This window comes from Vulpes lagopus, chromosome 1, assembly GCF_018345385.1.
Source record: "Vulpes lagopus strain Blue_001 chromosome 1, ASM1834538v1, whole genome shotgun sequence".
NCBI lineage: Eukaryota > Metazoa > Chordata > Mammalia > Carnivora > Canidae > Vulpes > Vulpes lagopus.
Genome location: NC_054824.1, coordinates 140,229,902 through 140,241,904, shown reverse-complemented (window position 1 = coordinate 140,241,904; position 12,003 = coordinate 140,229,902). Strand labels below are relative to the sequence as shown.

The 12,003-nt window shown below is 42.9% G+C and overlaps 1 protein-coding gene across 2 annotated transcripts in view; it reads right to left on the bottom strand.

Moving 5' to 3' along the window:
* Positions 1-12,003, bottom strand: part of SETBP1 (SET binding protein 1) — a 362,710-nt gene that overhangs the window by 55,490 nt on the left and 295,217 nt on the right. The window contains exon 5 of one of the 2 annotated variants that reach the window (XM_041744020.1): positions 8,905-10,825. The exons of the other annotated variant lie outside the window; for it this stretch is intronic. Within the exon in view, the coding sequence (XP_041599954.1) occupies positions 10,770-10,825 (56 nt within the window). The 3' untranslated portion in view covers positions 8,905-10,769. Of the gene's footprint in view, positions 1-8,904; positions 10,826-12,003 lie in introns of those variants that run through there. 2 annotated transcript variants of the gene reach the window in all.

Sequence of the window (12,003 nt, the reverse complement as noted above, 5' to 3'; positions counted from 1 at the left end):
ATCCTTCCTAGAGAAAGTCTTGCCTTTCAGGACTTATGAGCCCTGAATTGACAGATTTGCTCTGATCTTAGGAGGTCCAGCCATGGCTCAGCCTGGATGCCCTTTGAGTCCTCAGAATAGTTTCAAAGTCTACTGGATCATGTTGGATTCAAGCAATGGTTTGGCCTTACTAAAGACTTTATCACTAGCTGACTAACTTAGAAGACAAAATTTCTCATTTTTGGAAGTCATTAATTACCAATATCTCCAAGTTAAATATATGAATAAATCCTAATAATGATAGGGAAAATGGAAGAAATTCATACCTGTGAGGTGGGAAAGACTAGATGGGAGAGATCAGGAGGTCATGCCCTGATGCAAAGGGTTTTTGTAAGGACATAAGGCAAGATGGCTGGAAAAGAGTGCAGAAACATCATCTTGATGTTCAAGCGAAGGAACATAGGCTTTGTCTGGCAGACTCTCTGGGGTTGATGTAAGTTCTTAAATGGGAGAAAAATAATCAAAGTGGAATTTTAAGCATTATTAGACATCTTTTTTTTTTTTTCCATCTCATCAATCAGCCTTTAAAATGAGTATTATTTTCAGGTAAGCATATTTAGAGGAAGGCAGAAGAAGACAAATGGAAAAGAACACTCACCTAATGTAGTATACATTATACAGGATAGACTAAAGAGATAATGACATCTGAACAAATCAAATGTGATCCATTGATGGGGTCAGCTGGAACTAGAAATAGATTCCAGAAAAGATAATGTGGAGTGAGACAGATGTAGGCTCAGGAATGAGTTGACTGGGGATGGAAGGCTAACTGTTCTACTAATGGCATTGTTAAGTCACAGAGTTTTCTCAACTTTGCACTTTGTAAGTGAGGAGGTATATAACTGATGGAAATAGGGCATATTTTGGCGAAACTTTTAAAATGATTTTCTCCCACAAAGAAGCCCTCTGCTAATCCTCTGGAGACCAGACCCTGGACAGACCATGTATTCGTGACTCATACTGCATCTCTGGTTAACCAACAAGTTTGCTCTATGCTGCACGGGTGGCCTCGTGTAATAGAGCTACACAAATAGAAGACAATTCTTGTCCTCAAGACCTTAAGGTTTAGTTGCTAAACTAAGGAATAGTTGAATTGTGTTCTCCCCAGGAAACACATGTTGGAGTCCTAACTAAACTCAGTGTCCCAGAACATGACCTTATTTGAAGACAGAGTCTACACAGAGGTGATTAAGTAGAAATAAGGTCATTAGGGTGAACTCTAATCTATATGACTGAAGGCTGTATAAAAAGGAGAAATTTAGGGACATCTGGGTAGCTCAGCGGTTAAGCGTCTGCCTTTGGCTCAGGGCCTGATCCTGGAGTCCCGGATCAAGTCCCATATTGGGCTCCTTGCATGGAGATTGCTTCTCCTCTTTCTGCCTGTGTCTCTGCCTCTCTTTCTGTGTCTCTCATGAATAAATAAATAAATTTATTTAAAGGAGAAATTTAGACACAGATATGCACACACAGGCAGAATGCCATCTGAACATGAAGGCAGATATTGGGGTGAAAGGAATATAAGAGTTTTCCAGGAAACCACCAGAAGCCAGGGCAGCCATGGAATAGATTCTCCCTTATTGCCCTCAGAAGAAACCAATCCTGCCAACACCTTGGTCTTGGACTTGCATCCTTCAGGACCATGAGACAGTACATTCCTTCTGTTTAAGCCACTCAGCTTAAGTTCTCTGTTACAGCAGGGCCCGCAGACCAGTGCAGGGGCAGAGACTGAACACACCTACAAAGAACAATGGAAGGGCAAGGTAGGAGGAACAGATACATAGACATATACAAAATAATAATATATATATTAGTTAGGGGTGCTGAGCAGAAAGGGGGATATTCTGATTAAGAGATTTTATTTTTTAAAGATTTTATTTATTTGAGAGAAAGAGAGTGTGTGAGTGAGAAAGCATAAGAAGAGGGGAGTGGCAGAGGGAGAAGCAGACCTCCTCTGAGCAAGAAGCCTGATGCAAGGCTTGATCCCAGGACCCTGAGATCCTGACTTGAGCTGAAGGCAGCCGTTTAACGGACTGAGCCACCCAGGCACCCGGTTAAGAGACTTTTTAAAACTTCACAGAGGAGGGAGGGCTTGAGTCAGGCTCTGAATAGATGTTCAAGCTTATTCCCTGACTTGGTGAGTCTGCAAGTGGTTTTACTTGCTGTCCCCTCCAATCATGTTTAGGGTACCCATACCCCCCTTTCTTTGAGTTTTATTTCAGACTCCTTTTTTATATAAAGTCCTTAGCCCAGATCCAGTGTGCAGGTTCTGGCAGCTGGTTTGCGTGATCTGGAAGTTCTTTCTCAGTTTTAAGAGTCTGTTGACACTATAACCAGAATTTTATGAGAGGCCTCCTCTTAAATCAGACCCATCTTTTGGTGGGTGGGCTGAAGATTCTTCTTCTTAGTTTTTCCATCAGAAATACCATTATGATGCTTCCTTTCACTTACCTGAAGGCCTAAGAATGTTTTGACAACCCTTTGATTTTTACAGAGTTAACCATCAAGACTTTAGTTTTAGTGAATTTCAAAGAAAAAAACCATAATTAATTAGCATCCTGAAGTTGCATGCTCTTATTATAAAATTTTCCTTTGTATAGTGATGGTGGTTGGTATCTGTCTTGTCACAACATTAGGCTTCATTCCTTTACTGAGATGTTGTGGCAAAACCCTTACAATACTTTGCAGATCACCAGCCTTCTGCTTATTTACCTTTAAAATAGTGATCACAATCCATAAATTTCCTTTGTCCCACATTAGTTATATGCCTGTTGTGTTCCCTGGCTATAATGATGGAGAAGCTTATCAGGATCATTCCCACTATCAATTAATGATGTTTTTAAAATGACATGGGGGAGTGAGCGGAAGAAAGAAAACCATTCTCTAAATCTCAGTAGAAAAGTCAGGGAATTGAGCTTTACAGTCCAGAGACTCTGCAGGGTCCAGCAGCGGAGAGAAATACGTTCTCACCCTTGAGTGGAGCCCGTGATTTCACTGCCTGGGCATGTAAAGAAATCTGTTACAAGCTGGGTACAATTGACTTGGGGCTGCTGCTCTTTATGCCTACAAGAAGGAAGCATGGTAAAAAATAAGGTGGTGAGATCCAGGTTGGATCTCAGGAGACCTGATCCTCATCTTGGCTCAGTTTCTATCTACCCAAAGAGTTGGCTGAATTCTCGAGATTTCTGTTTTCTCACAGGTAAGAAAACCAGAAGATATTTTTCAGTTCAAATATTCTTCGATCTGTAACAGGCATCTGGTTACACAATAGAAGGTGGATATTATGAAAGCATGGGTCCTGTGTCTTCTGCACACTGCATGGAATAGGATGCACCATGCCTGGGGTAAAATGAGGGTGATGTTCACACCAAGCATAGGGGCAGAAAAGATGAATTCAGAACACAAAGGGCAACATCTACTTGGAACATTCTGATTTTCATGGTGTGAATGGAAGAGAATCACAGTAATTGGCCCCTGTACTTACATCTCACTCAAAGAAGGAGAGCATGTACATGGGATTTTGCCAGGGTTATATTCACACTTATGCCATATGCTGCTTTGATTCACCAGGTGAAACTCGTTCTAGTGTAGGTTTCTCAACTTTATCACTCTTGATATTTGAGTCAAATAATTATTTTTCCCCCTTTTTTGGTGAAGGGAGATAGTCCTGTGCTTTGCAGGATATTTAGCAGCATCCCTGGCCTCTACTCACTAGGTGTCAGCAGAAACCCTTCCCCATCACGTGACAATAAAAAATGTTTTCAGACATTGCCAAATGTTTCCTGGGGGACAAAATCCATCCCAGGGTGAGAACCATTCCTCGAGTGAGATACACTTTTTCCCAAAGGCTATCCATACCTAAGTCAAAGAGCATGACTTTAAGAAAGGTCCCCTCTCCTGAATTTTAAAAGAGAGACCACTACATTAAACTCTTACCATCAACAGACATTTGAGTCCTTGTGCAAATAATCTTTTAAAAAGATTTTTTACAATATGACTTTCAGATTATTGCTTTTTTATTTTTCATGACATCACTATTCCTTAGGCGTCAGTATGGAAGGGGAAGCAGGACCTTTGGTGGACTCACATAAAGATGCTTTGTAAGGATGTGGGTGGTCTTCTTCACATATTTACAGGGGGAAGTACTTGCTCTGAAGCTGTGCCCAGGGCAGACACTGTCCATGTAGTGGGCTCATGACGGGGCTGGGTTGCAAAGATTGCCATGTTCCTTGAACAAGACAACCACCCACTGAGTAGACCTGGGCTAACATATATAAATGGGTTGTAAAGGAAGGAAGTCATCATAGAAAGCAAATAATGAATCTCAATGATACTGCCACTGTTCAAATGTTGCTCAAAGTTTGGAACCATTTGAACTAGACTGTGAGCCAACCAACAAAGTCAGTCTCAGGAAACTGTAATAATCATGAATTGGGAACTGAAAAATACAATGACTCACTAGTGCTATGCATGGAGGATAGTGGTTGTCCCTGACTGACAATATGGAAAAGAAAATGCTAAGTCTCTAGAAGCAATTCCAGGAACATTCCAAAAATTCTTTGACTACTGGTAGCTTTGTGGAGTGTGATATATCCTCTTGAGACAAGGACCTAGTCAATTGGCTCGGTACATATTAGGGTATTTCTTAAATGGATTAATCTAATTACTTAACACTAGTATCTTATATATACTAAAGTACTCAGCCCACCCCACCCAATAACCCAAGTCCTTAACTACCAACCAGTCTCCAAAGAAGTGGTGAGAATTAAGGCCCCTACTGTTCTGGTCTTCGGCCAAGTTTGTACAGTCCTCTGAGGATCACATTTCCAACCAACCCCTTACAACCAGCCCGAAAAGATGAAATGAACAAAAAGAAGGCAACGAAAAGGGAAACTCAATAGTATCTGCTCAGGTGAGGTCCTTGCTGAGGTCCGTGTGCTTTGGAGAAGGAACCACAACATGCCAACAAAAACCGGAGGATACAGGTACGAGGGTAAAACCACCCACACAACGTAATAACAAGCAGCACTTAAAATTTGGCAGTGCCCTGGGAAACGATTATAGGCTTACAAACATAATTATAAAAGATAGAGGGTGTGGAGGGAGAGAGGAGGGAAAAGAGGGGATGAATAAAAGAGGTGTTCCATTCCTGGCTGCCATTAATAGCAACGAATTATAATAAATCCCAAGGGATAGGAAGAACAGTATTGAGACAAACACTAAATTCCAGGGGAGACCAGACCTGTGTTTTGAAAACAGGGCCATGTGCTTTGGAAGGAATGCTGTGTGCTTAGTCTTGTTTATAACATGGCAAAGGATTCAAGAATGTAATGTTTCTCCTGACAAAAAAAAAAAAAAAAAATCTCAACCCTCACCCTCCACCACCCTTTCCACCTCTTGCCATGTTCCGATCCCAGATCTGACAGATGGGATTCTATACTGAATTTCTGGAATGCTCAGTTTGGGCCTGTCTTTCATCAGCATAGCTAGATGATGGAGTGGCTTTGTTTTTTCAAAAAGAGATCAATGTGCGGAAGTGGGGATTTTCTGAGGGAGTTTTTCAGACTTGCTGGGCTTGAGGTATTTTTAGTCAAGTTCGTTCGTTCCTTCATTCCTTCCTTCTTTCTTTCTTCCTTTCTTTTTTCGGATGCAGGGGCTCTGGATGATGCACATGATCTAGAGATGTGAGGGGGAGCATCACCCTCTAACTCTGTGGGGATAGCATCCCACTCTGACTTCATTCTGTCCTTGACAACTTTCCTGAGTAGTCTCAGAATGAATTAACTCGGAGTGAGTGTAGTGCAGTGAAAGAGCATGGGTCTGGGATCTAATGCCTTTTCTACTCTCCCCTGGTTGCACCGTCCTGGGCATGTTACCAGACTCTCCTAAGCCTCGGTTTCCCTAATGCAAAAGGAGAGTGGCAAGATCTTCACTGCAGGGTTTTTGCAAGGCTTGGATTGGAACACAACTGTAGAGCAGCCAAGGTGGGCCAGCATACAGGGGGCAATCAGAAGCGTGACTTCCTTTCCCACTGTGGTTCCCTCGGAGAATGATGGGATCGGGAGAACAAAGTTGGAAAAGCCTGTAACTCACATCTGTCCCAACCTCCTCCTCAGACTGGAGTCCCTTACACCCCTTCCCTGACACATGGGAAATCCAAGCTCTGCTTGAATGCAGCCAAGGATCAAATGAGAGGCCCACCACCTACCCGAGTGGTCCATCCTGTGTGGAGAGCTCACTGCTGGAAAGCTCTTCCTGTGAAACCAGCATTTGCCTCCCTCCACTTTCTACTCAGGATACTGACATTTATGGCACCAACAAGAACAAATAACAGTTCTTGTGTACCTCCTGCATATCATGCATTGGCCAAAGGGCTTGTCAGGCATCATCGGACTTAAACACCCCCATGCCCAATGAAGCAGAAATTAATAATGCCCTCCTTTTGCAGATAAGGAAACCAGGGTTTGGAGCGGTGATGCCACTTGCCAGAGATGTCTTTACAACAAGTGGATGAGCTGAGACTCAAGTCGGTGTGCCTCCATGTTCATGCCGTGATCCCTCGGCTACACTGCTGTCCTCTGCAGCTAGAGGATTCAGTATCACGTTGGATTCAGAGGAAGAGCTCAGCAAATGCAGCATTAGGGAATGAGTGAAAAAAAATGAGCACATGCCAAAGAAGCATCCTATTGCAAAGAAGTCAGGACTGTGCTGTTGCCACCTTCACTCTGTTCAATCCTTCAGTACCTCCTGACCTCATCTTTGTTGCTCACGCTGTCTCTGGAACTTAGCACCACAGTTAAGCGGATAAAAATGTCAAGTATGCATTCTGTCCAGTGTAAAGTTTCTTGGGGTGTGTGTACGCGTGTCTGTTGCATGGGGTTTCAGTGGTGTACCCTGGGTCTAGTTATATGGATTTTTAGTGGCTACTGCTTCAGGTCTTTATTATATTCCTCTACAACTTCTCTGCTTTTTCGTATTTTTTTTCAATGAGAAAAATCATAAGATGGAAAAGATGTAGCACTCTGAGAGATTGTCTGATAAAGGCTAAAACATACATGCACATTTTTAATTTTAAAATCGTATTTAGTGGGCCAGCCCTGGTGGCTCAGTGGCTTAGCGCCGCCTTCGGCCCAGGTTGTGATCCTGGAGACCCGGGATCGGGTCCCATGTCAGGCTCCCTGCATGGAGCCTGCTTCTCCCTCTGCCTGTGTCTCTGCCTCTCTCTCACTCTGTGTCTCTCATGAATAAATAAATAGAGCCTTCAAAAAATATTTAAAAAATAAATAAAATCGTATATAGTAAGACTGACACAGATACATTTTGAACTTTTTTTTTTTTTTTTGGTGGGAGAGAGCTTTGAAATGATCCATAGGGCTCTCCAATCCTAATCCCATTCCCCTTTTCCCCACCTCCTCAAACCCTTGCTCTGCTTCAGCCAGGAGCATGTACAGAAAACCTCTGGGTGACACATGGGCTGCCCAGCATCTTGGCTGCTTACTGCAGCCCCTGCTTTGCCCCTGGGCCCAGTACTCATCCCTGGCTTGTGACTATGCCTCTGCCTAGTGACTTAATTCTACAGATCTAAGTGTGAACTTCTCTGTCCAAGTCCAACATCTGCACTGGTTCCCTAATAACCAAGACCAACCTCCTGTTTCACCCTCTACCAGGGATGAGAGTTTTGTCTCAGAAGCCCGGTCCAGGCGTCCTTATGCCAAATCGGATCCCTGTTGTGTAAACACCATCTGAGACCCATTGTTGGCCTTCGCACCAGCAAGGAAGTCAGAATCCAGTGCTAGTAGGAGAGGCAGGCATGCAAATATACCATTGTGATATCATGTAACATTGGACTATGGACAAAAGAAAACTGGCAACTATAATCTCTGGTTAAGTAAAGAAAGACTACAAGCCTTTTGTGTTTTGTTTTTTTTTCTCTCTCTTGGTTAAGCCCTATAACTCAGCTATATTTAATTTCACTATGACCAAACACAAACTCTTGATAAGAAAACTTGTAGACTGTAAACTTCTAGTGGCAGGGGCTAATAACTGTTCCCTTATTCGTTTCATTGTTAATTATTTAGCATTTCATGATGTAGAATTACGTCCTCAAAAATACTTGTGTGTCACGTTGGTGGCTGTGCATACGCAGACAATTTGAATCTATGAAATGGGTCAAAAAGGTCATCTAATTTTAGCGATGCAGGCCAACTCCTAACTATTATTTTCCGCTTTACTATGGAGCATTGGTAAGAGGGTTTGTCATGAGTTAGGTCATCTAACTTTCTATCCCATTGTACTTAAGTGTAAAAAAAGCCTTACATTCATAACCCATTAAGTCAGATAAATTAATGCAAGTCATATCAATGTACACTGCACATGTCCCAGAGTTCTTTCCAGCTATCATTTAGTAGATAATATCAGGACTACAGACTTCTCACATTCCCACCCACTCATAATACAAAACATACAAAATCCTGAGAATAAATATAATAATAATTAAAATTATATTTTTGTACTTCCAAAGTGTCACTCTTATACTGTGTTCTGGATGCTATTTAATTAATTAATTAATTAATTAATTAATTAATTAAATTCTTTCTGGATGCTCTTTTAAATGGTCAAATCAATGAATCAGAACTTACTGGAAACTTTTGCTTCTCAGCTTAAGCTAGCCACTTTAGATTTCAAAAGCAGGATGGCACATGAGGACTCCTGCTTTTGAATAATTAATAGTCTGGTTATGGAGACCAAACTTGCCTGTAAGATTCTTATCAAACAACTTGGAACTGTGCATAAGTAGGTCCTATTGAAAATGAGAGCTATGCAAGTTAAAAAAAAAAAAGGAATGATTTTTACGAGCTAGAATAAATAGTAGGAGCTGCTTTATTTAGGAGTAAAACTTGAATTGAGGCTAGATGGGTGCTTAGGATAATTAACTGTTTATTACATAAGAACCAAAAGATTCGATCCGCAGGTATATAAGGTTGACATTAATAGCCTAAGCCATCATTAGCTCTGATTCAGCTGGGTACCTGGAGATCTGTGCTGTCTTCTTTCTCATCAAGCTACCAAGGCTGAGAATTCCCATTTGTAGAGTGACAAGTGTTTTCTGTTAGGATTAATTTGGAACTACTTCTCATATGACAGCAATAAATAATACTGTTATGGCCTCCTAGGACTGTAGGTAGGTACACCATAACCGACATCCCTGTGTCCAGCCTTCCCAGAGTTGTCCCCGGGGCTTGACTTCGGATTGTGCCCAGCATGGAGAAGAGGGTGAGAGGCACACTGCGGGGTGAGTATTTCTAAGCATCTTTCCAGTGAGGCCTAGAGAGCTATCTACAGATCTAGCTGTATATGGAAAAGGAACGGCAGTCGCTTAGATCAGCGCTGGAAGCTGTGAATACAGTCAATATGTCTACTGAATGGTACATATGTTTGACTAGAAACAGACACATGGGTTTATGTGTATACAATTTCAGTCTGTGCAGGGCAAGTGAATTCTCTGGGGTCCCTTCATGCTCACCACTCAACCTTGAGGAGAAAAGCTCTATAGCCAGCCCAAAGTAAGGGAGAAGGCCACAGAGTAGTCAAGACTGGGGCAAGCTCCTGGAGTAACTATACTCTCCTGTAGCTGGGCCACCAACCCCACATTTTTCTTACATGCTGGTACTGCTGGAGATGCCCCCAGGGACAGTTGAGGATAGCCTTGGATTCCATGTCCCCTCTCTGCCCCTGAAATACCCCACAAACTTGCTCACTACCGTGCCCACCCACTACTGGCCTGGCTTCTTCAAAGCCCCAAAGAACTGTAAAGATCCCAATCTTCCTTCCCTTTAACTAGAGCAGGGGCTGCTAAACGGCCTCTTGCTGCCTTTTGCGTGTGGTGCTAATTAACACGATCCAAGTTACAATATGTGTTAAAGATTCCAGTTTTGTTACTTATTTAATGAGCTTTGTGGGATTTGAACATGAGGCTCAAAGTAGCAGGGGAAACCTCATAATTAGTTTCAATTACAAGAAGTTCCTACGCATTAAGACTATTTGATGAACTGCAGAGGGAAGGAACTACCGACCAGATACAAATCACTAATTTTGTTGCATTTATTATTATACTTATTTTCTTCCTAATTAGTACTGATTGGCTTATGATCCTAATTAATGCAAAGGAATTTGGAATGGTATACAATGGTATGGATTAGAAGATGCCAGCATGCACAACTGCTACATTATTGCTAATTGTTATTTACATGAGGCCTGGAAGACTAAGTAATGCAATGCCTAATTAGCATTAAAGATATGGTATCCATTTCCAATTTGCACTAAGGCAATGGAGATCAAATTGTTTGTTTAAAAAACTCAGTCTTTTGATCCTAAGAATTGTGCTATTGCATGGTGACCTCCATCTAAGGGGAGACTGTTTCTTCTTTTCTTCAGCTGCATCTTGCCAGGGCTTGGCTAGAACTTTGCAAAAAAGTTACACTGGAATCCTCAGCATCACACTGGCAATGGGCTGCAGTGCTTAAGGATTAGAGCCCAGAGCCAACTGGCAAAGAGGCCAAGCATAAGGCCTCTGTTTATTGCAAGCGGAAGGTGTGTGTGCTTGCCGCAGGGTGGGATCCTGAGATGGTAGGCTTCTGGGAAGACCCAAGCCCATCATGATGTCCTGGTGACTGTGAGTGATGCCCACGGAGTAGTAGGATGCCTATTCTGGAGAGCCGGACCATCAGCCAGTATCACCCAGGCAAATGCTCCTGGCGTGACAGGGCTTGCTGGGAACAAAGAGAAGGACCTGGAATGGAGAGACGTAAATATCAACTCTCAGTCCCAAACACACTCCAGCAGGCCTGCTTATCCCCTTTCTTCAGTCAGTCCCTAATCTTTTCCCCCTTTCCCTCTGTCTTCTCCTCTGCTTCTTCTGTCGTCTTAACCAATCCTCCTTGGAATGAAAAGGAAGTTTTTTTTTTTTTTTTTAAGATTTATTTATTTATTTGAGAGAGAGAAAGGGTGTGTGGGGGGAGGGGCAGAGAGAGAATCTCAAGCAGATTCCGCACCAAGTCGGGAGCCCAACGAGGCGCTCAATCTCACGACCCTGAGATCATGACCTCAGCTGAAACCAAGAAAGTCGGTACTTAACCTACAAAGCCACCCAGGTGCCCCTAAAAGGAAGAATATTGAGGGAGGGGCCAGACAACCTGTCCTACTTGGCCTTACAAGAGTCACTTCACATCTCACCACTTGAGGTTCTCGGTTGTAGGAAGTGCAAGTGCTAACATCCATGCTTCCATTCCTACCTCATGGCAGAGCTGAGAAGTTTGAACGGGACGACACGCATGAAGGCCCTGTGTATACATGGGAAGGATTCTTAGAGTCAGTGCAACCACTTTATCTTCACAGGTGGAGCTATCAGTGCCCAATGGAGTGAAGGTTGAAGCAGCACTGTTTCTCTTTTCCACTTTGGCCCTGACACGGTACAGAGGCACTTCCTGGAGGAGGTGACTGTAGGGCTGAGTTAAGCCAAGAAGGGAAGGGAAGGCCCCACACAGGGCTCCACAGAGGCAGTTCCTGTGTTCCCCAAGTTCTGAGCATGTTGTCCACTGAGGGCTGGGTTTTACTGAAAATCTGGGCCAGCGTGGGTAGAGTCAACTTTCTGTAATTCTCTGAGAGATTGTTTTGAGAAGGGTTTTCATCTCTCAGGTAAAAATCCTTCCTGGCCATGAGGCTTTATGTAAAGATGCCATTCTCTGCAGCCTGGTGAGTATATTTCAAGAGAAGGGGATGGGGGGAGAGAGACTAACAAGGACTAGCTAGTAGCTTCTTGATGTTTATTTATTTTTATATTTTTTAAAGATTTTATTTATTTATTCATGAGAGACACAGAGAGAGGCAGAGACACAGGTAGAGGGAGGCTCCCTGTGAGGAGCCCAAGGTGAGACTCGATTCCAGGACCCCATCACGACCTGAGCCGAA